Source organism: Hipposideros armiger, unplaced genomic scaffold (genome assembly GCF_001890085.2).
Source record: "Hipposideros armiger isolate ML-2016 unplaced genomic scaffold, ASM189008v1 scaffold_1020, whole genome shotgun sequence".
NCBI classification, from domain to species: Eukaryota; Metazoa; Chordata; class Mammalia; order Chiroptera; family Hipposideridae; genus Hipposideros; species Hipposideros armiger.
The window spans coordinates 379,248-407,073 of NW_017732370.1; the positions used below are offsets into that span (position 1 = coordinate 379,248).

At 46.3% G+C, this 27,826-nt stretch overlaps 1 protein-coding gene across 6 annotated transcripts in view; it reads left to right on the forward strand.

Annotated features, from left to right (window-relative positions):
• The window catches only part of GRIK4 (glutamate ionotropic receptor kainate type subunit 4), a 416,055-nt gene that overhangs the window by 228,316 nt on the left and 159,913 nt on the right, over nucleotides 1-27,826 (forward strand). For all 6 annotated transcript variants that reach the window (XM_019631615.1, XM_019631614.1, XM_019631618.1 and 3 more), the window contains 3 exons: nucleotides 206-371; nucleotides 10,488-10,666; nucleotides 15,511-15,564. In XM_019631615.1, the coding sequence (XP_019487160.1) occupies nucleotides 206-371; nucleotides 10,488-10,666; nucleotides 15,511-15,564 (399 nt within the window). The remainder of the gene's footprint in view (nucleotides 1-205; nucleotides 372-10,487; nucleotides 10,667-15,510; nucleotides 15,565-27,826) is intronic.

Consider the following 27,826-nt stretch of genomic DNA (forward strand, 5'->3'; position numbering starts at 1 on the left):
AAACGGGGACAGTCTAACCCAGAGGGAAATTATGAGAAATGGTGGGAGCTGGCTGCCTCCTTGATCTTTGGTTATGTGGTTATTCCTGTTGTACCCTCTCCTCTCCTCTCCTCTCCCTCTCCCTCTCCCTCTCCCTCTCCCTCTCTCTCTCTCTCTCTCCCCCTTCTGGATCCTCCCTGCTGCTCATTTTTGCTCCTCCTCCCAGGTCCCTCATTTCAAAGTGGCCCCAGAGGAGTTTATCAAGTTCCAGTTCCAGAGATTCACAACCCTGAACCTTCACCCCAGCAACACTGACATCAGCGTGGCTGTCGCTGGGATCCTGAACTTCTTCAACTGCACCACTGCCTGCCTCATTTGTGCCAAAGCAGAATGTAAGTTTCCCCAGGCTGGCTGTACCCCAGACAATCTGGGCTTGTTGACTTCAACCTGATTGATTTGCTTCTGGCTGGAGGTATGCCAGGAAGGGGCAGGCTCCCTGAGAGCATGGGGCTGAAAACCAGAGGGTTCTGTCATCTCATGTGTCCTTGGCTGTTTATCCTTTGTGTGTGTGTGTGTGTGTGTGTGTGTGTGTGTGTGTGTGTGTGTGTGTGAGAGAGAGAGAGAGAGAGAGAGAGAGGGAGAGAGAGAGCAAGCAATGCAGGAGCACCCTTTGGCAGAATTCCCTAGGCTTGGGCAGAACAAAGAAAACTGGGTTACAGGGAGACTGGCTAACATCCAAGCCTTTTTGCATCTGCAAACTCAATTCCCACATTTTCAGTCTCATTGTTAAGGAGCTACAAAAAGAGAGAGAGAGAGAAAATATAAAATTAGATGCATTCGGGCTTGATGGGTTAAAGAGCTTCCTTCTTCCCCTGGAGAGTGACTTTTGCTGATGGAACAAGGTCCAAGGTCAATTCCCGATAAAACATTTTTTTTGCAAATGCAGGTTTTGGAAATGTGTTTCTCTGACTCTCTGACATAAATTTGTGACATAAATTTAGTGCTATGAGATATAGCTAATTTAAGCCAGCACTTTCCAGAAAATCTGTGCATCAGTGTGCTCCCAGTGTCAGCTGCACACCCACATGCAGTCAGGCAGGTGCTGGCACCTGGCTGTCACTGGGGTCCAGTGCACTAGCCCCAGGCATCTGTGTCCTGCGCAGTTCAGCTGTTCAGGTCCTATCCTGTGAATCTGAGTGGGCTGCCCTGGCAGAGCTATGCCATTTTTTCAGGGCTGCTTTCCACAGCTGCTCAGGACTGCTCTGCATGCTAAAGTCCTTCCTCTACCCTGGAAGCCTGACAGCGTCTGTAAACAAATGCTCTTTTCCTGCCAAGGGTCAGAACCACCTTCTTTACCAAGCCTTTGCACCTGATGGCCTCCACACGTGCATCCATTCGTTGACTCAACATAGATGGAAGATTGTCTCTGTGCTACAAGAGAAACAAAAGTAACTGAGTCCCAGCTATGTGTGCTTTCTGTATTGCTTCGTTAATTATTACAACCCAGTGGGTTTGGAGGTTGGAATTTCCCCATTTTAAAATTAAATAACATTTAAACTCCAGTTCCTCAGTCTCACCAAGCACATTTCAAATACTCATTGGCCACCTGTGAACGGCATAGATCTAGGACATTTCCATCATCACAGAAAGTTCTATTGGACAGCATGGCTTTAGGTGATAATTGTTTTATGCACGAAGAGTTTTGATGCCAGAGAGAGAGAGAGAGAGAGAGAGAGAGAGAGAGAGAGAGAGAGAGAAAGAGAGAGAGAGAGAGAGAGCGAGCGAGCGCACTTCGTTCTATTTCCCCCTTATGGAGACCCCCAGCACACATTAACATGGACTCTCTGAATTGTCCCATGGTCAAAACAATTATTTTACCTCATCATCTCCCAAATAGGTTTGACCAATGAGCCCCAAAGGATGCTGATCTGAAAGCCCATAGGATGCTGGTATTTATGGAATGTGGTTGGGAAACACTGCATTCTCCAGGTGGCCCTCGTCATGTGAGTTCCTTGCACTATTGAATAGTGTAACAGAATCAAGCGTTCTCCTCTGGACGTTTCTGCCACAAGCACTCTCAGGCAGGACTGAATTGCTGTACGCCAGACACACAGTGGGAATGTTGAGGGACAAAGGACAGGCTGTAAAATATCTCCAGGCAAAGAGTCTTCCTCAGGGCTGGGCACAATGTCTCACCAACCAGACAGGAAATTCTTTCTTGTGTCTAGCCACAGTCCCTCTTGCTATTAGTCTGAGCCCTTTTTCCTCTGCTTCAACTCTTCTTGGGCTTGGGGAGTAAGTTGTCCAGATGTTTGTTAAGCATCTATTATGTGCTAGGTGCTATGACAGATTCTGTTGCCTCCTAGCCCAGGGCTCTTTCCATTAGAATGATGCTATTCCTTGACATTCAAAGTTCCTTACAGATTGCAAAGCACGTTCACTTATGTTTGCCATTTTGCCCTCTGCCCAAGTCATTCTAGAGCCAAGAAAACGGTCTTAGAGCTATTACTTGCCGACGGTCACACAAACGGTACATGGCAAAGTCCAGACTAACTCAGGTCCTTTGACTCTGAGTCAGGCCTTCCTCCTCCATGGCGCCTCCCACCCACCTGGTCCACACAAACAGCCTCGGAGCAGTGCCTCAGGGCAGGTTCTGCCCTGCAGCTACAGTGTCCTTTGAAGGGCAGAGCTGGGTGCAGGGTGGCTGAGTACAGACACAGTCCTGGGCAGGATGAGCCTCTCCAGGTGCTAGAGAGGCCAGCCCGCAGCCCACGTGGGACTCATTAACCACACAGCACCACCTCTACTTCGATAGCTCATCCGCGGACACTGCTGATGGACTCCGGCCCCACCCACCAAGGCCCAGGGAAGCAAGGCGGGGCAGAGCAGGAGAGAAGTTCAAGGGCAAAGAGGATTAAAATCTAATCAAAGGATGAAGAAATGAGGGACTGAAGGGAAATGCAACTCAGAGTTTGGGAGGAGACTCTTCCATCTTATTAATTCAGGGCCAAGAGACACTGCAAGTCGAATTAGAAACAGGAATTTAATTCTGTTTTTCAGCCATCAAAATTAGGCATAATGGAGATCATTCCACGGGGAATCATATCACTTTCTCTCCTTCTTCCCAAAAGTAGTTTTTTAATAAGCAGGTTTTAGGCCAAGTAGAGTTGTATTGTAGATTACATTATTTTTCTTTAATGGGGGAAAAAATTAGAACATCTGCAAGTGCCTAGTTCTAACGATGCTGGGGAAGGAGGTGTGGTGAGGACCCCAGGCATGGCAGTCCTGGTTATCCCCACGGAACCTGGGGCAGTTTGCTGTTTGGGTCTTCCAAGGAGAGTTGGGGTTCCCCCCCGTGGCTCCTAAGGCCCCTCTGGTGAGATCACCCACCCCGGCCATGGAGTTACCTTTTGAAACTCAGGGTGAACCTGAGTTTCACCAGCGCCTTCAATTCCATGTGGTCACAGGCGTAATACCATACTACATATTTTTATGGTACTTTGTATATAGCTCAAATCATTTTGTTTTAATGCCTGCTTTGGTGTTGCTAAATATTTTAATATCCTTTTTATGGCTATGTGTCCTGTGCCCCTACACCTTCTGCCAGTTATTTACTGCCTATGTGATCTTGGGGAAGTGACTGAGGCACTCTCTAAGAGCCTCTCACTGTCTCATCTAAAACATGGGGACAATTTTCTAGACGGGACAATTTTACCTCCCTCCCAGGATGGTGGAGGGGATTAAATAGGACGACATAGTGTGTAACACAACGTCACACCTAGGGAACATGTGGTACATGAGAGATTTCCTTCCCTCCCCTCCCTGAATTCCTTTGAACCAGGCCAGGTCAGGACCTAGGGCAGAGTGAACAGAGCTTGGCTCTGCCTTTATATACCGTCCTTGCGTTCGCTAAACTTGGCTCACGTTGTTGGCGAGGAGCAGACTCTGATTTCCTCAGGAGGAAATGCAGCTGAAGAGAAAGGCAGGATGGTGCAGTCAAAAGACAGCCATCTTTGGAGTCAAACCAGGCTGCTCCGCCCTCATGAGCTGCGTGATGTTAAGCAGGTCACTTGGACCTCTCTGAGCCTTAGTTCCTTCCTGTGTAAAGTGGGGGTAATAATGCCTCTCAGGGTAATTGGGTAGAAGGTATCTGGGCCAAGAACATAATACACGTTTAGTTACAATTACTTTATTCTGCAACTGTGGTTGTGGCAGTAGGGGGTGGAAGATGGGGTTGGGGAATAATACCCAGGGCCCCTTGTGAAAGTAACTGGGGCAGTATCGGGCCTTCCCCATGACCCTCCTAGGAGGCACTGGGCGAGGCCTGTTGCTCACAGTGATACAAAATAACCACTTATTGAGCATTTATTATGTGCCAAACACTCTACTAAGGATTTTTAATTACCTCATTTAAACCTCAGGATAACTATTTAACATGGGTTCTGTAAACATTCTCATCATATATATGAAGAAAAGAGATTAAGTCCGTTTTCAAGGTTGCATGGTTCTTGCTACGGCCTCTCCCTGACTCCCTGAGTGCTGTGGAAGAGACAGGAGTGAGGGGCCATCTTTCCTCCTTCATGGGAGGACTGAGGCCTTCCCATGCCAACTCAAATGGTAAATCAGAGGACGGAACTTGGAATCATAAAACCTGGGTTTGCATCTTGGCCTGTCCCAGGATCCCTAGCTCTATGATCTCAGTCACTGCATTTCTCCTACCTCAGTAATTCAGTGATTTGACCTCTACCTATATATAATAATATAGGTAGCCTCCAGGGCACTTGTGGGTGTTAAATCCACTGTATGTGAAGGAGCTTAGGACACACTGAAGGCAGTTCTCAGGGCAGGTACGCATGCTGAGCCCCAGGCTGGAAACACACATCCTGAAATTAGGAGGCTAACAGGAGCGCAGAGGCCACGTTCTTCCCATGCCCATCTTTGCCATCAGAGAAGGGGACCGCCTCAGGGGCCAGGCAAGGCACAGTTGTCCTCCTGTGAGCTAGAAGCCTGACCCTGCGCTCCTAACCCTTCTCTGTCTCCTCCTCTGGCGCCTGTGGGCTGGCCCTTCCTACTTGTTTTGGGTCCAAGCCTGTGGGATGGGACAAAACCGAGAAGCAAGTGAAATATGTTGTTCAGGCCCTTGAACTTATGCTGTTCTGCTTCCACATCGGCAACGCCTTGGACCCTCACCCCTCTCTTGTCGGTCAGCATCTGTTCCTTGGAATAGGTCTGCAAACCATAAGTGGGATGAAGACTTTCCAGATTTCGGGCACTGTACACAATAGCGAGCTCATGTTACCTCACTAAGCCCTTCCCACAGTCCTCTGAGGTCAGTATTATGTCAACTGCCTCCCAAAAGGTGTAAAAGTGCTGCCCCCCTGGGAATATAGCATTTTGCAGAACCAAGCCTGCAGCCAAGGGAGTCGGCCAGCGGAGAGCAAGGGATGCCTGTCGGAATGGGTATTTATTCTTATTTTTTGATACAAGGGTCTTCTGTGTCACCTGCAGACCCTTCACTTAGGTATCGGTGTCCTTGTCCTATGGCCCTGTCCAACCCGGGCTGTGCCTTTCACAGCCTCTCCAGCCTCATACCCAGCCTGACCCCCCTGCCTTCTACTTCCAAAAGCCAGCTTCTCTCCTTTCTAGAACAGCTGGCCTGCTGAGTCTTTCATTGATCCATCCCATTGCATCCTGAGCGAGACTAATAGGTTCCCCAGGTCTCTCGCAGCCTTGCACTTGGCAGAGAGACCCATTGCTGGGCAGGAATTTTGCACGAGAGGAGGGTTGTGCTAGAGGTGGAGAGGAAGCCTGGAAGAGAGCAGCTTTTAACCCCTCTGATGGCAGCTACCTTTGGTAAAACCCTTAGTTCCATTAAACAGATAGAGATGAGGATAATGACAATTGGAAAACGTCAAACTGCACCGAAAAATTCTTAAATTTTTTTTTTATTAACATTTACTGGGGTGACAATGGTCAACAAAACTACATAGGTTTCAATTGTACAATTCTATAATACGTCATCTATATATTGCATTATGTGTTCACTATCCAGAGTCAGTTCTCTTCCTTCACCATGTATTTGACCCCCTTACCCACCCTCCAGTAACCACTAAACTGTTGTCTGTATCTATGGCCTTTGTTTCTTTATTTGTTTGTCTTCTTCCTTTGTTGCCTTCAGTTTTGTGTCCTACATGTGAGTGAAGTCATATGGTTCTCGACTTTTTCTGTCTGACTTATTTCACTTGGCATGATAATCTCAAGATCCATTCATGTTGTCGCAAATGGCAATATTTCATCTTTTCTTACGGAAGAGTAGTATTCCTAATATCCTAATATTCTTAATGTAACTAAACCACACTTTCTCTTCTTCAAATTTCTTCCACTGCCTAGAATTAAAACAAAAGTATCCTCTTCTGACTGATAGAATTAGAGAATCTGTGGGTTGGAAAGACATCAACATTCTTCTAGTTCAACTTTTCATCCACTGGTTTGATTCCCTGCACAACAGTCCTCAAGAGGGGTTTCAGTCTTTCCTTGACTACCTCCAGTGATGGGGAACTTATTACCTTATGATACAGCCCACTGCATCTTTAGATATCTGAACAGAGGTTCTTCCTTATGTTGAGCTAAGTCTGTCTCCCTGTGACTTCCATCCACTCATTGTTCCTGGGTATAGTTCTTGAGACTGCCAAGAGCAAGCCTGTCTCATGACAGCCCTTCCCACCCTTCCTCAAGCCAGGCACCCCCTTCCTTCAGGTGCCCCTCAAGTGACATGGTGTTTGTTCCCCACCTGGCACTGCTGCTCCCCTGACCTGTTAGGATATAGGGTCTCTTTCTTACCCCCACAGCCTCTAGTTCAGTCCACCAGCAAACACTGTGTACCCTGCCTTGCACTAGGGAATGTGCAGAGAAGTTTGTTTGAATGGGGTCCCCACCTGACATGGTAAAATAATTAGTGTAGATGTATTGTAACATGTATACATATATGCATATGTATATGCTATCAAATATTTTACATGGTTGATAACCAAGAGCTGTATTTTGTCGAATGGATAATAAAGTTTGTAAGAGTTAGGAGATAGGGTGAAGGGTGGTGAGGAAGTGAAAGTGTGGGAGAGGGGGATGAATGGGAACCAGATTTGTGAAGCATCTTCTAGGTGACAGACATTGTGCTGCTTACTTGCCACCCTCTTACTAACCCTGTAAGGTAGTTTTCCTTATTTTCAGATGAGGACACTGAGGTGCAGTGGGTAGAAGAAATTGCCCACACTCGCTAACTACCTGGCAGCACTGGAGCCCGGATTCGCTGCCAGACCTTGTGCTTTTTTTGCTGCTCTAATGCGGCCCATGCTGGGGAATGGGAGTAACTGCTAGAAGATCCTGGGTGGGGTGCAGACTTCCCCATACTCATGCCCTTCTCCCCTCCCTTGCCCCTAGCCTCTGTCTCAGCACACAGAGAGCACACTGGATGGGATGGGGGAATGCTGCCGCTCTTTGTGTAAAGGGCAGCAGAGAACCCCGAGGGGAAGTGGGATGGGCATGCTGGGGATTGATAAGAGCAAGGTCCCCAGTTTATGTGGTATCTGGGGTGCTCTTTTCCCTGGGAGCTCAATGCACCAGCTGATTTTAAAGAGATGAAGGGACCCTGGGCAGCCTTTGCCAGGCATCTCTGTGCTGTGCTGTGCTGTGCATAATCCTTCTGTCATCCCCCAGGGTTTTCTCTTTCATCCCATTGAATTTCATTGCCCAGACTGAAGGATCCCAGGGGATTTGGCTTCTTTTCCAGCCAGGCTACAAAGAGTCTCCCTGCTACATTCCAGGACCCATGGGATACCCCTATGGCTACCCCTCCCTTACTCACCTCTCCAGCTGCACTGCTCCCTCCCGAAGTGCACCCAGGCAGGTCTTTCCTTGAGCCAAGGTGATGGCTGAGACTATAGGTGCCCCTGCTCTGCAAGTTTGGCTCTTTGTGACAGTGTCTTTGGGGTCAGGTGCTCGGACCTTTTTGCAGGTGAGATTGTGCTTTTCATAGCAACAATGAGGAAGATTTGGTGAATATTCTTTCCATTTTACATATAGGAGAAAATGTGGCTGCCCCACAGAAAAGCAGATTATTTAGGCCATCAAAGAAAATAGGGACATGACTTGAACTTCTCTGTAGACTTAGGTGCAAGTCCCTGGACTCTAAGCTCCTGGAGGCCAGGGTCTGTCTCTGATCCATCCTCTCTGCTGGCATCTTGTTGACCCAGTTCCTGGCACTTAGGATGCACACAGTGAGCGTTGGTTTAACAGGCTTGTACTCTCCTCCCTCGTTCTGCCTCACTGAGCCATGCCTGCCCTTTGGGCTCTTGCGGGGATGAGTCAATATAAGAGAAGTAACATTGATGCTGTATATTCCAGTTCCCCGCATGCTTTCAGACAGGATCTCATTGAGTTCTGAGCTATTATACTCATTTTACAGATGAAGATGGAGCCTCGAAGAGGTTAGATGACTTTTCAAGGTCACACAGCCAGTGGGTGCTGACCTTGAGCTTGAATCCAGATCTTCTGCATCAGGGGTTGGCAGGAAGTGCCCCGGCGACATCAGTGCCACTCTCGATGGAGAGGGGCTGTGAGAGGCATAGATGGCAGTGGGTCTTTCCAAGCTGTGGTCAAGGCCCTGATGGGGAAGGCGGGAAAGGCCAACTGGATGCTGTGGCTTGCACGACTGGGCTGCTTCTGAATATCGGGCCTCTGGAGGCTTCCCTCCCAACCCCCACCGCCTCCAGCTCCCTGGAATGCTTCCTCTTAGGCCCCATGGCCGGAGGATAGAAGCTGACACCACCTTCCCAGAGCTCCTGTTGCCATCATGCCAGGCCCTTGGGCTACACCCTGCTCCCTTTCCCTTGTTAAAAACAAAAACAAAAACAAAACAAAACGAAAAAAACCTCACCAATGTTGATTGTCCTCCCTAAGTCCGGAGAAAAGTGCCCAGCCTCCCTGGGTTCTATGCCTGCTGCCTCCTGTGTGTTTTGTCCTGGTGTCGTGGGAAAAGGGTTGGATGGAAATGGAAAAAAATGGGAATACTGATCCTAGCTGTGTCCCTGTGTGACCAGGTAAAGCCTGTTACCTCTCTACACAAAGAGGAAGGCAATGTGATACTCTTCACAACCCCTCTTTCTCTTACCTTTTGATCCTCTAGGGTAAAGGGGGTGAGTAACCTGAGCAAGGAGGAGTCTCTGAGTTATATTCAAGACATGGCTGTGTTTAATATCCCATTAGCCAGTGTAGAAACCAGAGCACTGGGACCTTTGACTGGTTGGAAAGCCAACCCTTCCCTCACCATCCAACGTGCGGAGCCCATGTCTGGGAGAGTTACTCATCTCCATGCCTCATGCTCTTCCCTGTGCTGTGGGATTATGACACCTTATAGGATTATTATGAGGAGTTAAATGAGATGAACTATGTGCAATGTTTAGCCCCTTACCTGGTGCACAATAAGGATTTAATAAATGTTACTATTGTCACTGCTTTGGGGAGCAAATTCCTGTAGGTCTCATTTCCATTGGTTTTGAGGCTACTCTATTCCCAGGAGACCCCCACCCCCTCCACCCTCCTGCTGGTCTGCCTTTTCAGAGACAAAGCAGAATTAAGACCCTTTTGTCTCAGTAACACCATTCTGAAACCTTTCCTCCCATCACTGCCCCAATGCAGCAAATAGCAGGGGGGAGGAGGGGAGAGTCCTTAGCTCACAATCCCAGTTTTCCTGTTTTGTCCTGGGCCTGCATTGTTGCCTGCTGGAATGCAGTTCAAAGCCTGTTCTTTCATAATCGTAATAATACCTTGTTTTGATGCAGCTACTATGCTGTGTGTTCAAAGGGTTTTGCTAGACCCGTTTTCTGGGCTTTGTGATCTTGAGGGAACTGCTCCCCCACCCGAAGGCTGTTATAGGGCAAGATGTAACATTTATGAGGGTTGACCATGTGCAAGGCTCGGGCCTATTACTTTAATGTTACTTCATTTAATCCTCGCCATAGCCCTGCAAACTGGCCGCTGTTATTATTCTCATTGCTCAGATGAAGAAACTGAGGCCAGGAGACCCGGCCATATGAAAAGGTCACACAGTGGCTAAGCTAGGGAAAAAAACCCAAGCCTGGGAGTCTCTGCACCCACGTTTGAGCACTGGGGAGCTCCTGAGGGCTACAGGAAAGAGTGGGGATTCTCTGGTCTGACTCAAAGGAGCCTCATTCTCTACTTTAAAGGAGTATACCACCCCCCAGGAGTCAGTGGGGGCTCGGGGAGAGGCCATGGGAGCTTAGGAGTGTATCTTTTATTGAAGATAGGATCATTGAAGCCCCAAGAGGTTAAGAAACTTGTTCTGGTAAAGATGCACCTGCTGAGCACCAGCAGTGGGGTCAGACCCATAAGACTGCCCGTGGCCCAGATCCTCACTTGTCCTGCTTTTGCTCCAGTGTCTCTAGCAGTGGCACTGTGGACTCTAAGGGCCTTCAACCTCTCTTCCCCTCCAGGCCTTTTAAACCTTGAGAAGCTGCTCCGGCAATTCCTTATCTCCAAGGACACACTCTCAGTCCGGATGCTGGATGACACCCGGGACCCCACCCCACTCCTCAAAGAGATCCGGGACGACAAGACAGCCACCATCATCATCCATGCCAACGCCTCCATGTCTCATACCATCCTCCTGAAGGTGGGAGCCGGGCGGGGTGGGTGCTGCTGGGCATGGAGTGTTCTTTCCCCACCTCCTTTTCTCTGAGCTTGCACTTTCCTCCCTCCTAGCCTTGGGTATCCTCCTGGGCCATGGCTGAAGGAGCCCTGGGCTGGCCCCTGAACACTGACAAACCTCTGTGTGTTTAACTTTCTTTTTTTTTTTTTATAAAGATTTTTATTGGGGAGTTGGGGGGTGGGCACAGTGCTGGGGAATTGGGGAAAGGGGAACAGACAAGTTGCTATCCTTTCGTTCTTCAGTCTAGTTGTGGAGGATGTTGCTTCACTGGTCAAAGTTGGCACCATCATTGCGTTCTTCCCGGGCGAGGCAGATCAGTCGCCGGCTTCTGGACGGCCGCTCACACTGGCTGCTGGCCGCTCACGCTGGCTGCTGGCTACACACGATAGCCGTTGGCAACCCACTGCCACAGGGGCTGCAGCCTACGCTGTGGCCGGCGAATCACGGCAGCCCAGCTCCAGGTTGAGCTGTTGTTCAGCATCTTAGCTGTGGAGGGCAGTGTCACTGGCCCTCATATGTGGGATCCGAACCGGGGCCCTCTGGCATCCCAAGCCAGTTCCTAACCAACGCGCCACTCGGCCGGCCCTGTGTGCTTCACTTTCAATGCATAGCTGCTGAAAGCTGAAAGGAGAAAGCAGGATGATAGTGATCTCATAGAACTATTTAACTCCTGGTGCAGCAGGGCAGCCACGAACTGACACATTGGCCAAACCTGGACCCTACCAGGGGATCTGTGGTGAAGTCCATGGGTTCCTAGGAGGGGCTCGGGTATTTAGGGGGTTTGGGACAGAGGCTATTTGTCAAGTGGTGTGGAAGTATTTCTATATTTGGACAACTGGGGCTGTCACATCTGTGTGTACTGCTGAATATTGGCCCCACTTGTGATCCTTATACATGTACCATGGTTCACAAAGCGTGCCATGTAATTTCCCCAATGTAATCCTGTCAGTGACTACCTGAGGTAGGTATAATAGCTTCACTTGACAGAGGAAGAAACTGAAATTCTGGAAGATTAACAGCTCTGTTCAAGGCCCAGCCCTGTGAGGATCAGAGCTACGCCAGAATCAGTTGTCACTGACAGCATATCGAGTGGTTTCTTCCCCCACCCCAGCCGCTGCCCCCCTGAATACAGAGGGGCAGAGTGTCAGCCCTGAATCAGAACATACACTCATGGAAGCTGGAGCTCTGTGAGGTTTATCTGAGAGACAGACACAGGGAGATAAGTCAGGTGCCTGGGCGTCCATGCTGGACAAACAGCTGGAAACAGCTGGGCAGCCTTGGAGTCACCTGGCAGCAGTTCTTGGGCTAGTAGCTGGCCTAGGCATGTAACCCCAGATAGAGTAGACCCTGTTTCCGAGCTCCTCCTTGGCTCACAGCAGCTCCTCAAGCCTCTGCAAGCACATTGTCCTCTTCTAATGCCATTTTAATTGCACATTTAAAAGCGACCTGCCATCTCCCGCTAGGGGAGCTAGGCTCCTTGTTAACCTCTGCCAAGCTGTGAGGAGCCTGGCAGACTCTCTGATGATTGTCTCTTCCTCTCCCTCCTTTACTGCCTCCTAACCTTCCCTCCCCAGCTAGTATTTGTCTCAGAGTGAGTAAGAGACTTGAGTGAGTTCTCTGAGGGCTGTCCCTTCAGCCCGTTGCTATAGTAATATTCCACAGTTCCAAACCCATGTCTGTCTGTGTGCATATACTCAATGCACATACACACACAGAATTTTTTTTTCCTTCCTTTTTCTCTTTCTTATGTCTGGGGCTAGGACCAATGCAGTCATCAGGATGGAAAAGCTCCTCTAAGTTTCAGGACACGAGAAATACAGGCTGAGGAGTCCTCAGGAAAGGTGGGGAGTAGGGAGTGAGGTAAATATTTCCCCAGCCCCCTTGCAGAGGGCAGGTCAGAATGCACATAACCATCACCCACCCTCGTGGTAGCAGAGACTGTCTGAACAGCCCCCAGGGAGAAGCCTTTTAGGGACAGCCCTTGTCCAGGAATATTTCAATATTTCATGGTTTCTAGCATATGCAGTTGGTTTCTCTCTTTCTCTCTCTCTCTCTCTCTCTCTCTCTCTCTCTCTCTCTCTCTCTCTCTCTCTTTCTCTCTCTTTCTCTCTCTCCCTCTCTTAAATAATATGTCTAGTTTACTGCTGAAATTTTGGAAAGTACAGAAAAGCATGTAGAAGAAAATAAAAATTATTCGCTATCCCACCACCCTTTGATAACCACTGTTAAATTTTGATGTCTATTCTTTCAGCCTTTACAGACACATTTTTTTCTTTTCCAAAATTATTATCACCCTGTACATACATACTCTTCTATAAGCTTTTTTTTCACTTAATTTTATGCCATACACTTTCCTCATGTCATTACATATTTTTCTACAAGTATTTTAATGGCTGTATCCATTTCCTATCATATAATGTACCATAATTTATTTAACTATTCCTTTATTGGAGATACAGGTTATTTTTAATCTTTTGCTATAATAAATAATGCTGATATGCACATATTTCTTTGTACATAAATCTTTATGCACATTCATGAATATTTCCTAGCATAATAGAATTCCATTCTAGAAATGGAATTACTGAGTAAAAGATATGTATGTTTGAAGGGTTTTGATATGATTGGCCAGATTACTTTTTAGAAAGGCTATAACAATTTATACTTCCACCAGCAGCATATTGGTGTCTTATAGCCCCCATACCAATGCCGAGTATTTTCATTAAAAATGCTTTTAATTTTTTTTAGGGCTGAGTTTTGAAGGAAACTCAGCCTATAATGATCATCATTAGGAAACGGCTCTGCTGGGTGGCCAATGGCAGGCTTTGCTGAGACCATTTACTGGCCCCAGCCCTTTGAAACCTTAGAACAAAACTGATCAATAATGACCAGTGAAACCTCAGAAAACCATGTTCCCTTTGTTGACATTTGACTTCCTAATGGCCCGAGTCAGGCAGGCCCTGCAATAGGCTTGGACTCAGTCCTCAGTCCTCTTTCACTGGGATTACAGCCCAGACTTGAGGGGCCTCAGGAAGAACGGATTCGCTGTGGGAAGCAGTGTGAGCAGAGCGCACACGGAGCTTCTGGAATACTCTATATGCACACGTGAGCTTGGCCTTGGAGCTTGGCAGCACTCTGCTGTCTCTTGATTTCAGGAGGATTTGCAGAGTAATCTCCTATTTTATTGAGCAGCTGTTCCAGCAATGACCTCCATGTTTACCCAGAATTCAGGTCTTAAAAGCCAAAGATCGCTTGTCTTTTATCTTTAAGACAGCGGATTTCACTAAATGGGTTTTAACTGTCTGACAGTGCCCTCTCCCAGCCCCCTGCCCCCACCCCCATCTGTAACCAGGGGGCTCCCATCAGCCTAGGCAGTGGTGAGAGCAAATGGCACTTTATATGGACAATGTGAGCCTGGGGAGATAGAGTGGGGTGGGCATCATGCCATAGCATCCTCTTGGAAGAGGAGGAGGAGCTGTAGCTTTGTTGGAGGAAGAAGAAACCTCACCGAGGGGGCCTTGAGCTCCACTGTGACCCCCGCTTCAGTTTCCCATTGGAATGGTGGTGATATAATTACCCCAGCCTTTTCTTCAAGGAGACTGGGAAGGTTCCTGTAAGAATGTTCACAAAGTTATTGGAATTCTTTGGGAGATAAACAATATGTAAGAGGAAAATGTGATCATTCCAGGTTTTGTTTCTTCTCTATGTATCTGACTAGTCATGACAAAAATGGTTTCACAGTGGCCCAGGGCTGCAGGATACATTATGAAAATTTAACCAACTGCCAGGAGGAATAAGGGCCCCGGGGAGAACTGGGCTCATTATTTACCTGATCTGCTTGTCAGTTTTTATATCACCTGTCACACTCAAAACTGGGCACAGTGATGGGGAAGGTTGGTTAGGAGTATTTATGATGGCTACAAAGATCAGCCTAAAGGGAAGCTTTTCTGAAGCAGCAGCTCTCAACTGTGGGGTGATGACACACTGTGCTCAAGGGTGAGGCATGTCACAAGCAACTTGTTCCTGACTACTAATAAAGGACCAAAGTTTGCAAATGATTCACTTGTTTCCTACATGGCAGATACAAGAATACTCATGGGTCTCACTTATTTGCATTCTGGCAGGGTGGACTTAATTTGGGAATTGTCTACAACCTACAGACTTTCCTGTCTATGTCTTGGCACCTAAAAGAGTTGTGTCAGTATTTCCAACAGTATCACAGTCCTCCAGGGGAGTATAGTTAAAAGCACTGAAATTAGGCTGCCTGGCTTTAATTTCATCTTTTCCATTTATGAGATGTATAATCCTGGACAATTTATAGAGCCTTTTGGTGTTTCAGTTTCCTCAGCTGTCAAATGGGGGGTGGAGGAGGAATAATAATTCCTACCTCATTGAGTTAATCCAAGTAAAATACTTTCTAGGGCTTGTCACATAAACAGTCGGTAAGTGGAGATAATTGTTATAGTCTAGTTTATTATTTGCTTCATTTTCTTAAAGTCATTTTGGTTTCCATGATATCTGGTTATATCCATGGGAATGTGTTGTGCATGAGAACATCAACTACTGTGAGTGTCACTGCAGGGGTGGCGAACAGGATGGAGGTGGAGAGACCTTACTCTAGAGGCCAGTGTTTCTGTGCTCCATTCTCCAAGGTCAAGGGCAAAGTAAGAACCAATCAAGATGTTCTACTCTGCCTGGAGCCAAAAGGTAGTGGGTTAGACAAATGGCAGACAGATGGAGCCCTCACTCCTCATCACTGCCAATGGGTTTTTGTTTTCCTCTCTAACCTCTTTCTCTTTCCTTTGCAGGCAGCTGAACTAGGGATGGTGTCAGCCTATTACACATATATCTTCACTAATTTGGTAAGACATTTTCATAGCTCACCTCCTTGGCATAAAGAGTATCATTAATTAGGGTCAGTGGGGTGTGACAGAATGAAGCCCAAGAGATAGGGACAGTGAAAATAGAAGCAGAGGCCAGCAAAAGAGGCAGGGCATCTTAGAACGTTGGAAGTTCAAGAACTACTGGGGTTCTCATCCCAACAATTTTTAGCCTTGGGAGAATAGTAATTCTAAGCCTCTATTCAAATGCCACCAGCTACATAGCACTGCTTTCTCTGTTGGAGAAGACTCCCCTGTAAGGTCCAGTTACTGGCCTACAGTCTCTGCATTGCCAGACCCATGTGCTAACTCAGAACTAGGACAACTAGGGTACAAAAAATACACGTGTCATATGGCGTTCTAACTGGATGCACCTTCAGAGGTCTTCCCTGCCAAAGCCCCTTATTTTGCAGATGAGAAAAGAGGTCTGTAGAAATTTTATTGCGTCAGGTTGGATCACTATCTTTGCCACCTACAAACTGTGCCTTTTGACAAGTACTGAACCTTGGTTTCCTTGTCTGCAAAACAAGGGTAAGACCAGCTACATCAATGAGGTCCTATAATATTAAAATGATGTAATTTAGTCTATGTGGAAGCATTTTGAAATTGTAAATCAGTAAGAAATGTGAAAAATTGTTATGAAGTATAAACACAGAGTAGAAAGAACCTCAGAGACTGGGTTTTTTAAGAATTCTATAACTTTTTATTTTGAAATAAAATAAAAGATCCACAGGAAGTCACAAAAACAATACGGAGAGGTTCCACGTACCCTTCACCCAGTTTCCTCCAGGGGTTCCATCTTGCATAATTACTACAATATCAAAACCAGGATATCAAAATAACAACTCTCTCACAATGTGTAGATTTGTGTAACTCCCATTGCAATCGAGATACAAAACTATTTCATCACCACAAAGATCTCCTTCATACTCTTATTCGACGGTCTCACCCACTACCTCTTTTCCCACCACCCTAACGTCTAGCAACTGCTAATCTGTCCTCTGTTTCTATAATTTTACAACTTTGAGAATGTTATATAAATGGAATCATACAGTATATGACCTTTTAAGGTTAACTATTTTCAGTCTCAGCATAATGTCCTTGAGATTCATCCAAGTTGTTACATGAATCAGTAGTTTCTTCCTTATTATTGCTGAGTCCTATTTCTTGGTGTGGATGTACCACAGTTTGCTTAGCCATCCACCTATTGAGAAACATTTTGGTTGTTTCCCATTTCTGGCTATTACAAATAGAGTCATTATAAACATTCAGAAAAGAAGTTTATTTTATTTTATAAATACATGAGATATCAAGATCACTTTCGTGGCCCCTTCATCCAGACGTGCTTTTGATGTAACAGGCATTGGGCCAAGTATTAGGTAGGGATTAAAATGGGAATAAGAAACTAAGTTTGCCTTGGAAAAACTCGAAATACCTATTGTAGTGCAAAGTGGTAATTCTGTTAGACATGTATACAAAATGCTCTAGACCCTAAAGCAGGAGCCATTTGCTGAACCTGGGCAGGCAGGAATTGCTTCACCAAAGAAGTCCCCAAAGAAGGGGACTTTAAGATACACCGTGAAGGACTGGCTGAGTGGCTCAGTTGGTTAAGAGCTCGCTCAAGAGTTTGAGCTCTGAGCAACAGGGTCCCCGGTTTGATTCACGGCCCAAGCTGAGCTGCCAACAGGTGGCAGGATGGCTCAGCTTAAAAAAAAAAAAGATACACCCTGAAAGCTGGGGAGGGATTCTCTAGATAAACAAAGAAAGGAAGAACATTTTGGGCTAAGGAACAGCTTGTCTGCATACTTGGATATCTGAAAGTACATGGCATGTCCAGGAAACAGTGAGTCACTTCAAACATAAGGGCTGCTCCAGGAATGGGCATGTCAGTTAATTATTATTAAATGATCTAATTAAATCTGTCTGTGAAAGTAACCTATTTGGAAGATTCAAAGCAGATGTATCAATATGTTAGTGAGCAGAATCCAACCTCACAGATTTGACTTTTAAATCTTAAAATGAAAAATGTTACCTAAAAGTCAAGTTTCTTGTTCAACATATGTGATAGGATAACCTAGGAGATTGTTCAGTGCCCCTCCCTGGATTCAGGGACCGGGTCTCCTGAAATGTCTTGCGAGGTTAAGGAGATGCCTGCTCAAAGAGACAGGCTGGGACTCTGTGTTCCTGGCTCTTTTCCAGCCGTAGGTTTCTGTAAGCAGCCCTTTCTTGGGGCTGCTATGGAATCGCTAACCCTGAAACATCCTATGAGCCTTTGCTCTCAGAATTGAAAGCCCCCTTGAAGAATCCAGGGTAGACTCTTTTTTAGTGTAGGGATTCTCTCCTCAGCAGGCTTGTCAGAGACTCATTTAACCTTCTCTTAGTTTGCCACCACTACAAAACTGCTTCATGGCTGGAATTTTTAAATTGAAGTCTAGCCACATGTGGAAGACCACACAGACTATGTGTGCACAGCTTAACGGGCGTTGTCTGAGTAAGCACACCTGTGTGAGCAGCACCCAGATCCTGCACCCCCAAAGTCACCACCCCTCAAAATGTAAAACACAAGTCACTTGTTTGCTTACTTATTTATGTTTTTCTACCTAACACTGCTGCTGTAAATCAGAGCATTAACATGTGGAAGAGAGAAAGGATTAGGCTATTCCCAGAGCAATGCAAAAGCATTTGTTTAAAGTAAGGAGGCATCTGGGGGGTAGAGGCAAATTGGCAGAAGAGTCAAGAGAGATGAAAGTACCGGTGTGTTCCTTTTGGGGAGCCTGGGAAGGAGTGGGGAGGAGAGGGAAAAGGCATGCCAGGGGCTGCCTGCCTTGTGTCAGCCTGCCACGGGTGCTCCCCACATAAAGCAGCCACCATGACAGAGGAGGAAGGAGTGGGGAGTCACAGGAGTGACTTAGCAGGTGGAAGGAGGCCAGTCATTTGGAATATGAGTTCGCAGGACGGTAACTAGAATGAGGTGGAGTTGGTTGGCTTGAAGATTTTTAAGAAGACAGCATCACCCAAACTGCACTACCACTCTCTCTTCTCAGAAACCATGATGATGATTGTGATGATTTATCTAGTGGAAAAAGCATTAGCCTGTGAAGTCAGGAGGCCTGGGTCAAGTCCCCGCTCCGCCTTATACGGGGTGTGTGACTCCGGGGGAGTCACATTGACTCTCTGAGCCCCAGCCTTCTCATTTGTGAAATGGAGATAATACAATCTTTTGAGGTTGTTGTGAGGATAAATAAGAAGGCATTCGAAATTGCAAAGTACTATATGTATGTAAGGCATTGTCTTTTTTTATATGTAACACTATGATTCTTTCAGTGTTTAAAGAACTCTTCTTCGTTTGGGTGGGCACAGGCTAGATGAACTCTGGGAGCCTCAGTCAGAGTCCTTTGAAGCTGGAATTAACAAGATTCGCAAAGTTTGCAAAGGGAACTCATAAAAGTAACTGCAGGAATGATGGTGGTTGAATAATAGTCAAGATAATAGAAGCAGTGGCATTGCAAAAATCAGCCAGTGAGAGAATATCCTGGAAGCCTCTCTTTAGTGCCTTGGCTTTCTGGAAGGCACAATCCTCTACTAGGTGTAAAGAAACTATTTTGAAGCCCATTCTTCCTGCTCAATTGCAATTGGAGTCTTGGGCCAGAGCGGGATGGGTGTCATACAGAGGGTAATGAGTTATTCTCTGCACTTCTCCAGTCCCTTCCCCCCAAATACAGATGCCACCCAGACTTTAATTCTTATTTATTCCTTCTCTGAATTCCTCAGGGACCTCTGTCATATGCTATCTCCCTAAATTCTGCCACAGCGATGCAGCAGATACTCAGATTAGCATTTTGAGAGGCAGCACAGTAAGCCAGAAATGCACAGGCATTGACATTAGGTAGATATGCCTTAGAAGAATTCTGGTCTGGCTAGCTACCAGCTGTGTGACTCTGTGCAAGTTTCTTAACCTCTCTGAGCCTCAGCGACCTCATCTGTAAGTGGACGCTAATAATAATTCCTGCCTCAGGAGATAATTTTCACACAGCAGCTGCTTCACAATGTGAGTGAGGTATTCTTACATAATACTTCATAATACCGTAAGAAGATATTTTTAACATAATTCCTTATAATACCTTAAGAAGGTATTCTTAAAATAACACCTTCCCTTTACTAAACTTGTATCGCTTCCATGGGCCACATGGGCTCTTCAATCTGATGGATCATCCTGTCTTGGAATGCCAACCTGAGGGTGCTATGAATTGAAATGCCTCAGCAGCATGTAGGATGGGACAAGTCCAGGACCGAGAAGACTCTCAGAGATCACCTGATACAACCTCATAATTTTACGGCGAAGAAACTGAGGCCCTGTGAAGAGAAATGGCTTGCCTGGATAAACATAGTAGAGTGAAGTGGTTACGAGCTAACTGCCTGGATCGGTGATCTGGCTCCACTACCGTGAGCACGATATCGAAACTTTATGAGCTTCAGCTTGCTCCTCTTTAAAATGGGAATAAGACAGTGCCTTCTGCTTGAGTTGTTGTGAAGTTGAAATGAGAAAATAACGAGACGCACTTAATTGCAGAGCCTCGAATATAGAAGGTATTCAATAACTATCACCAGTCATTATTATTACTACATCACCCAGCTAATTAGTGGCCGGGCTATAACTAGAAGCCAAAGCTGCTTCACTGCCTATCCTCTGTATTATGAGGCCTCCTGCTGGTATAACCCTTTCCCATGCCTTGCAACACCAGCTCTTGGCCCCTTTTCTCTAGATGCACTAGGGGAAAAGCTCTGAGATGCCTACTGCTTACATGGCACAAATGGCAGCCGGCCCCCCAGCATGGTAGTGGTGTCAAGAGCACAGAGCTCTGACCCTGCCCTGGCACGTGGTAATAAAACCGTGGTCATGGCATCTAGCTAACCACGCCACCTGTAATGCTGGTGGAAGCCCAGGTGGCCCACAGACCACACAGCCTCCTGCTTCTGGAGCTCAATTATTTCCTGTCTTCCCCTGACATATCATGACTGTTGACCCTCATCCTTAAATCTCCACACTTCTCCCCGCCCAGGTGACAGCTCCCTCCTTTGGCGCAGGGCCCACAGGGCCCGTCTCTGCTCTCTGACATCGATTAGGGTGATTTTATCTTTTCTGTTAGGCAGTGATTGTGAATCTCCCTGGGTTCATTAGTAGCTGGCTAATCCTTCCAGATTTATTAGCTCAAATTACGCTTCCTGCTGCACCTCTGATCTTCAGATGGCATCTCTGCTGTCTCAGCGCTGGCTGGGCTTTGCCCATAGGCCCCTAATTCTTCATGTCCTTTATCCAAACTTCCATCAGTCTTGCGGAACAACGGTTTCCCTAGCCAAACCTGGAGGCTGAGTGGAGGACAGAGATCCCTTCCAGACTGAAGAGCAGAACAAGCGCAGCATATCAACATCTGTCCTGTGCATGCCCCACCCGGAAACACCAGACAGGACTGCCAGGCCAGCAGCCCACCTGGACAAGAACACTCCAGTAGCAGACCCTTTAAGTGGCAAAAGGGAGCAGACATCTTTATAACAAACTGCTAATCTCCGCGTATAGGATCAGTTGCCCTCTAAACAGACATGCCAGAGCTTAAGATGCTAGTTCCTTTTCCAGCATACATGAAAGAGATGTGTGATGATGATTACTAATTTAATAATGTGGCAGATAGTGCTAGCTGATCACCACACCCATTTCCTCTTCTCCCTGGGCAGACAGTAGATGGCATTTCCCAATTTCCCTTACAGGTGGGTATAGGCATGTGACTGAGTTCTAGCCAATGAAATTGTGAGGAGAAATACTATGCGCCACTTCCAGGCCTGGCCCATAAAACCCACTGTATCTGATCCTCTATGGTTTTTTTTCCCATTCCTGGCTTCTCAGAGGACACATTTATAAGCTAGAAGAAGCCTGGGCCACCCAAATGACCTTAAGGAAGGATGCCCACTGATCAGGTACTCTCTTTTGGGACTTCAGTTGAGTCAGAAATATACTTTTATTGTGTAAAGGCATGAGATTCGGGGGTTTATCTGTTCTAGTAGTCGATATAACCTAACAGATACAGTGTTATTAATAGCTAATTTTTAATTTTACCAAGATTTTAGAGATGGATGTTATTATTCACATTTTACATAGGAGGCAACTGAGACCCCCAAGAGCATCAGGGGTACACAGTTAGGAAGCCCCTGAACTGGGGATTTTCACCAGGTCTGACTGACGAAAGGGCTGGGTTTTTACATACTGGCTTCTTTTTCTCATTTTAAAGCTTCTTAATCAGGACTATCAAATTTAGCCGTGTGGTCTTCTTTCAATTTGCAAATTCCAACTAGAAATAAGAAACACATCTGAACAGTTCATAACTATTAAGATGATTATCATAAAAACAAAAAATAAGTATTGGTGAGGAAGTAAAGGAACTCAAACCTTCATACCTTACTGGTGGGAATGAAAAATAGTATATATAGCTAGAAAACAATTTGGCCGTTCCTCAAAAATTAGACATAAAATTACCAAATGATGCAGCAATCCTACTTCCAGGTATATATCCATAAGGACTGAAAGCAGGGACTCGAACAGATATTTGTACAGCTATGTTCACCACAGCACTATTCACAGTAGCCAAAAGCTAGACGCAATATAAGTTGCTGAGTAACATAGTAATAATCACAGTTGATATCTATGGAATACCTCCTACATGCAAGGTTCTGTAATAAGTGTTTCCCAGTTATTTGCTCATTTAAACCTCACAACAACTCTAGCATTCTAGCAGAAGGGACCGTTTCATCCCCTTTTAGTTTCTCTTCAGCTGACAGATGCTTGGATTCCCAAACTGTAGCCAGGTCCCAGTGAGTCCTGCAGACACAATCGTTTCCATGCCCCAGTCTCTGTCTTGTTTGGGCAGAATGGATATATGCAGCCAATTTTTCTCCTCTGGGTTCATGTTATTGTGAAGCAGACAGAGCCTAGATTAATTTTGCCAAATAATTACCAGAGAGATTAGCCAAAAGCAATTGAAATTGCTACAATTATTACAGAAAAGAGAGTAGGGGCAGACAGGGAAGGAAGGAACTGGGTCCAGAGGAACTGAGCATGCTCACCTTCCTGCTCTTCGGCTCCCTCCTCGAGCAAACCAAACCTACTCATCTTTCAGGTTTTACTTAAATGTCACTTCCTCGAGGAAGTCTCTCCCGACACCTCACGAGGTTGAGTCTGCTGTTACGCTCCCTCTTAGAGCCCCGTGTTCTGTATTTTGTAGCCTTCGTCTCAAGTGGGAATTCCTTCTGTATCTGACCCCTCTGCCCGACTATGAGCTTCATAAAGGCAAGTCTGTCTTATTTGTCCCAGTAACCCAGAGGCCTACTGGCACATAGTAGGTGCTCAGGAAGCATATGTTGAGTGACTGAATGGAGCAGTTCATAAAGTTATAGGGTTCTTGGACTAAGCCAGGTGGGATAGCTCCCTTCTTTTCATCCAACAGGAATTTAGCTCCTTCCCACTAAGCCTATAAGCACAAAGTTCTGTAGCTCAGCCAAGAGGACCCACACAGTAACTACTAAGTCTGGAATATTCTTCCTCCATCCTGAGCTGCACAGATTTAGAGCTAAAGGTGTGCAGGACCGTGAAGAGTAGTTTGGTGCAGGATCCAAGAGACAGGGTTTGGGGGGGGGGAGGGTTCTGATGATTGAGGGCAGTGTCAAAACCTGAAGCCCAGGCAGTGAGGCTGCCGGCGAGAGCTGCCATGAGCCGTCGTGAGCGGCCGTCCAATGGCCAGCGACTGACTGCTCAGCCGGGAAGAGCGCAATGATCACAATAGCAACATGGGCCAGTGAAGCGACGTCCTCCACAACTAGACTGAAAAACCAAAGGACAGCAACTTGTCGGTTCCCCTTCCCTGATTCCCCAACGCTGTTCCTCTTCCCCAGTTCCTCAATAAAATCTTTAAAAACAACAACAACAAAAAAACCCCTGAAACCCAAGGTTGGCACCAAGGAGGTAGGAAAAGGCAAAAGAGTGCAAGGACAGTCTGAATGACTACGGTGAGTGGCACAATTGTGCTTTTTGTCACCTGGGGTCATTTTCTGCCCTGGCCACACTATGCTCAGGTTGGTCTTGGTCAAGTGGCCTCTTCAGACTGGTACCTGGCACCTGACTCATGGATCTAGAACACAAAGGTCTTTGAAACAGACCTCTTTTTCAGGCTTTTATGGTTGTTATGAAATTATCTCGTCCTGTTCGCTGTCCTCATGGCTTGGCACATGAGGTTGGATGAGCTTTGTGACTTTGTTGACACAAAGGATGGAAACACGGTTTAATGGAAGCAGCCAGGGCCTCAGGTCAGAGAAGACTTGAGTTTGAATCTGGGCCCTGCCATATATTAGATGTAAATGTGGCCCATTACTTAATCTATTGGAGTCTCAGTTTTCCCTTCTGTAAAATGGGAATGATAATTTTTACAACGTCATTTTGTGAAGAACAAGGAAATTTTCTAAACTTCAGTGGGCTGCTAGTAAACATTATTTCTCCTCCCTTGCTTCTTTCCTGCTTCCATCCAGAGTATTTCTATCCTTAGACCTCAGTTTTCTGATTTACTGCCACTAGCTTTCTAAAACTCTAAAGCTGTTTTAGGAACATTTCAAAATTAGCCTCTCACCTAGTTGGAACTACAGTTCCCAGGGTGCTTGAGCCTCTTCCATATTTTGCAGTCATTTACTGAAAGCACCTCACATACACACATCCCCATACACATCCCTATACACACATACATCCCTATACACACACACACACACACACACACACACACACACACACTGTAACCAACAGCCACAATCCATCAGTCAGACAACTTTCTGGTGCTAGAGCAGTTGATTCAAAAGTGTAGCTTATTGTAAAATTATTAAGACTATCCACATATTTCACCTTTATTGAGCCTTTTAGGAGAACCACTTTGCTTAATAGAGTACACTTTGGTAAATAAATATGTTTTTTATTGCAACTAGAAAAGAGTAATGGAATGAAAGCTCCCCATGTGTCTGTCTAAGCTTCCAAGGTGCTACCCCCACCAAATGCAGACCCCAGAGCTGGTAGTGACAGATGTCTCCTGGGCATGCGTGGGTACAATCACATCTTAAGGAGAAGCTATTACTCCAAAATTGTGCTCTCTGGCTGCTAAGTCTCCTGTACCTGTACTCTGAACTTGGATATTGGTAAAAAGGGTATATTCAGCAGGGAAAATGGCAGGAAAAATTGGAAGGAGATTCAGGAGGCCTTAACCAAAGCATTCATCTTTGCATTTGTATTTGGGGAAACTGACCGACAGCTGGAAGCCCCTTGGCCCAAGTATCAGGATTATAAAATGATCAGTCAGACATGATTAAGCGACTTGCCTCTGGAAAATGTTAAAATCAACTACACTTATTCAGCAAATGCTTATGAAGTGCCTACTGTGTGCTGGGGAATACAAACAGTGGTACAATATGGCTTGAAGAGCTCTAGGTCTGTAAATACTCATAGGAGGTGCAGAAGCCCAGAGGAGGGAGCATTAGTGCTTCTTTGGGAGCTTGGAGAACGTTTACAGATATGACTTCCTTTGAATGGTGTGTTGAAGGATGGTTATAAATCAGAATGAGAGAGTAACATGTGGGCAGATGTAAGTTATGGACCTGAGAAAGAGCATGGCGCCTGCTATGGCTGGAGCAAGGGGGTGCGATGGAGAGAGGGGGAGCCGGAGTCAGTCAAGGAAGGTTCTGATCAGATGACACCCCATCTGCTTTGCAAAGTTGTTGGACATTTTTAGCATTGGAGTTGGCATTGGCAGGCCCAAGGTCTAGTCTTGGCTGTCCCACTAACTGACCATGTGTGACCTTAGACAAATCTTTCCTCCTCAAGGGATAAACTAGAGGCTCTCCATAGACCTTTGAATTCAGAAATTCTGTTGACGCCATGGATTGGATGACTGTATAATAAATAACTGGATGAATTCTCCTGGCCAGCCTGTTTTCCATGTGAAGTAGTGATTTTTCTCTTCATGGTTTCCAGTGTCCTTGTCTGGGTTGCTTAACCTTTTAGTGCCCTCCCCTGTCCAGGTCCCCTGGGTGCCACAGTACCCCTGTCTTGTGAGCTATCTGGGTCTCTCACTCCCCCTTGCCTAGAAGTAGTGTTCTGTGACCCATGTTCAGCCCACCTCCTCAGACCCCTGACGGATAAGAGCCTCCCCAGTCTCAAAATCTAATTTGTAGTAAGATGTTAATGGCTGATGACAGCAGTGAATTTTGAGGTATCTTTGAGAGGATCTAACTAAATCTTGTCATTCTACAATTGAGGAAAAGGAACTGAAAAAGGAAAGTAACTTGCCTAAGCTCACACAGTGAGTCAGGAGTCACGGTCCATTCAGTCACTGGATAAACATTAATTGAGCACTAACTGTCAGGGGTGCGGCAATGAATAAAATCTGATTTTTGAGGAGGTCAGACTAGAGGGAAAGACAAACACAAGCATATTATTGTAAATCAGGGGGTTAAAGTAATGTAACTGTCCACAGGGTATTATGGGATCTTCAAAGAAGATCCTCCTCCAGCCTCGCCTGGTAGGCTCATAGAGAGCTCCCTGGAGGAGGCCATACCTAGTGGACTTCAAAAAATCAATAGGACTTAGCCAAGTGGAGAAGGGAGTGGGTAGGACATTCTAAGTGAAGGGTACGTATAATTTGATGCTTTAAACATTTACTTTTTAACTAAAGCCGTAACCAAAGAAGTGGGTAGTATGGGAAATTGTGGAGTTAGTAAGGAAGGTATTTTGGAGTAGGGAGAAACTTTCAGAGCCTTCACATTACTCCAGGCAGCCAACTGCCAACTTCCGCATTTTGTGTAAGGCAGGTGAAGAGGGCAGGTGTGGGTCCCAAGTGGACCTGAGTTAACACCTTGAGTGTGGTGATTCCTTGTCACAAATACCTGAGACCCTCCAGACTCACTTGGATAGCTGTCAACAATCCCCCTTCAAGGTGATGGGCACCACTGTCCTAAAGAGAGAATCTGAGCTGGGGCTTCCCCTAGGGAAGAGCAGGGAGATTTGGCTAGTTCTATATATGGGGTGGCTGTGATGTGCTCGTGATGCCAGCTACTAATCAGTATCTGAGAGGTATACTCTATTCTGCCAACCCAGGACTCTGCCTCATCTCTTATTATAAAGCAGGCTCAGCCTAATCTGGTGGACTGGCCCCTTCTCTGCTATACCCCTGTTGGTAGGGTCTTCCAACCCTAAGACCTGAGGAAGGAGCAACTCCTTCCTGGAGAAAAAATGCTGCAGGGAGCTGTGGGCTGTTTTGAGGAGGCAGAGGATGTGGTAGGCACCAGTATAAACCCAACTCTAAGATGCCAGGTGATGTAGATTAACGTCAGCTGGAATTCCAGGCAACCCTGGGCTGGCAGGTCTCATTTCTAATACTCTGTCCACTTGTTTTATTGTCAGGTTCTAAAGATGACCACTCCTTTCACAGAGTTTCTGAAATTCCACTCCCCTTACTCTGATAGTACCTGATACAGGGCTCTGGACCAGGGGGCATTTGAATCAAGCCACTGCTTCTTGGCTGGCAGATGTGTGCCTATTTACTAACTCATGTTGGGCAAGGAAAGAGGAAAAGGCCTCAGAGATGGAACCTGCTCTTTGGCAAGCCCAGGTGGCCAAAAGAATCATCCCAAGCTACATAGGCAGCTTCTTTAAGAATTACTATGTTTGAGATCTTCCATTTGGGTCTCTTCATCTGTTTTCTGCCCATAGCAAGAGTTAGTCTCAGCTGGGAGTGATTAATCAGTATATCAGAGGGGAAAAGTAAAGGAGGTACTGTTGTCAGTTATCCTGGAAGCAGAACCAAGCCCCAGTTCCAGGGATGCAGGATCATTGAAAATTGAACTGAACCAATTAGGCCTTTATCCCTCCCAGAGCTTGGGCTGGGAGAGAGGAGCCCAGCACTGGGGCCCCACAGTGAAGTGAGATCTGGTTATTAAAGGTGAGGCAGGAGTTTCCAAATACTATACTCGATGCCTAACCACATGGGGCAGGGAGTCTGAGGAGCAGAATGAATATTGGCAGGAAAATCAATAGTAACCGAAGAAGCATTCGAGAGGGGATGTTGAAACCCTGGTGGAGGCGAAGGAACTCTGCATCACTTCACAGGAACCAGTTATCAGACAATCCCGTGGCTGATATTTGACAAACAGCATGACAGTGAACATA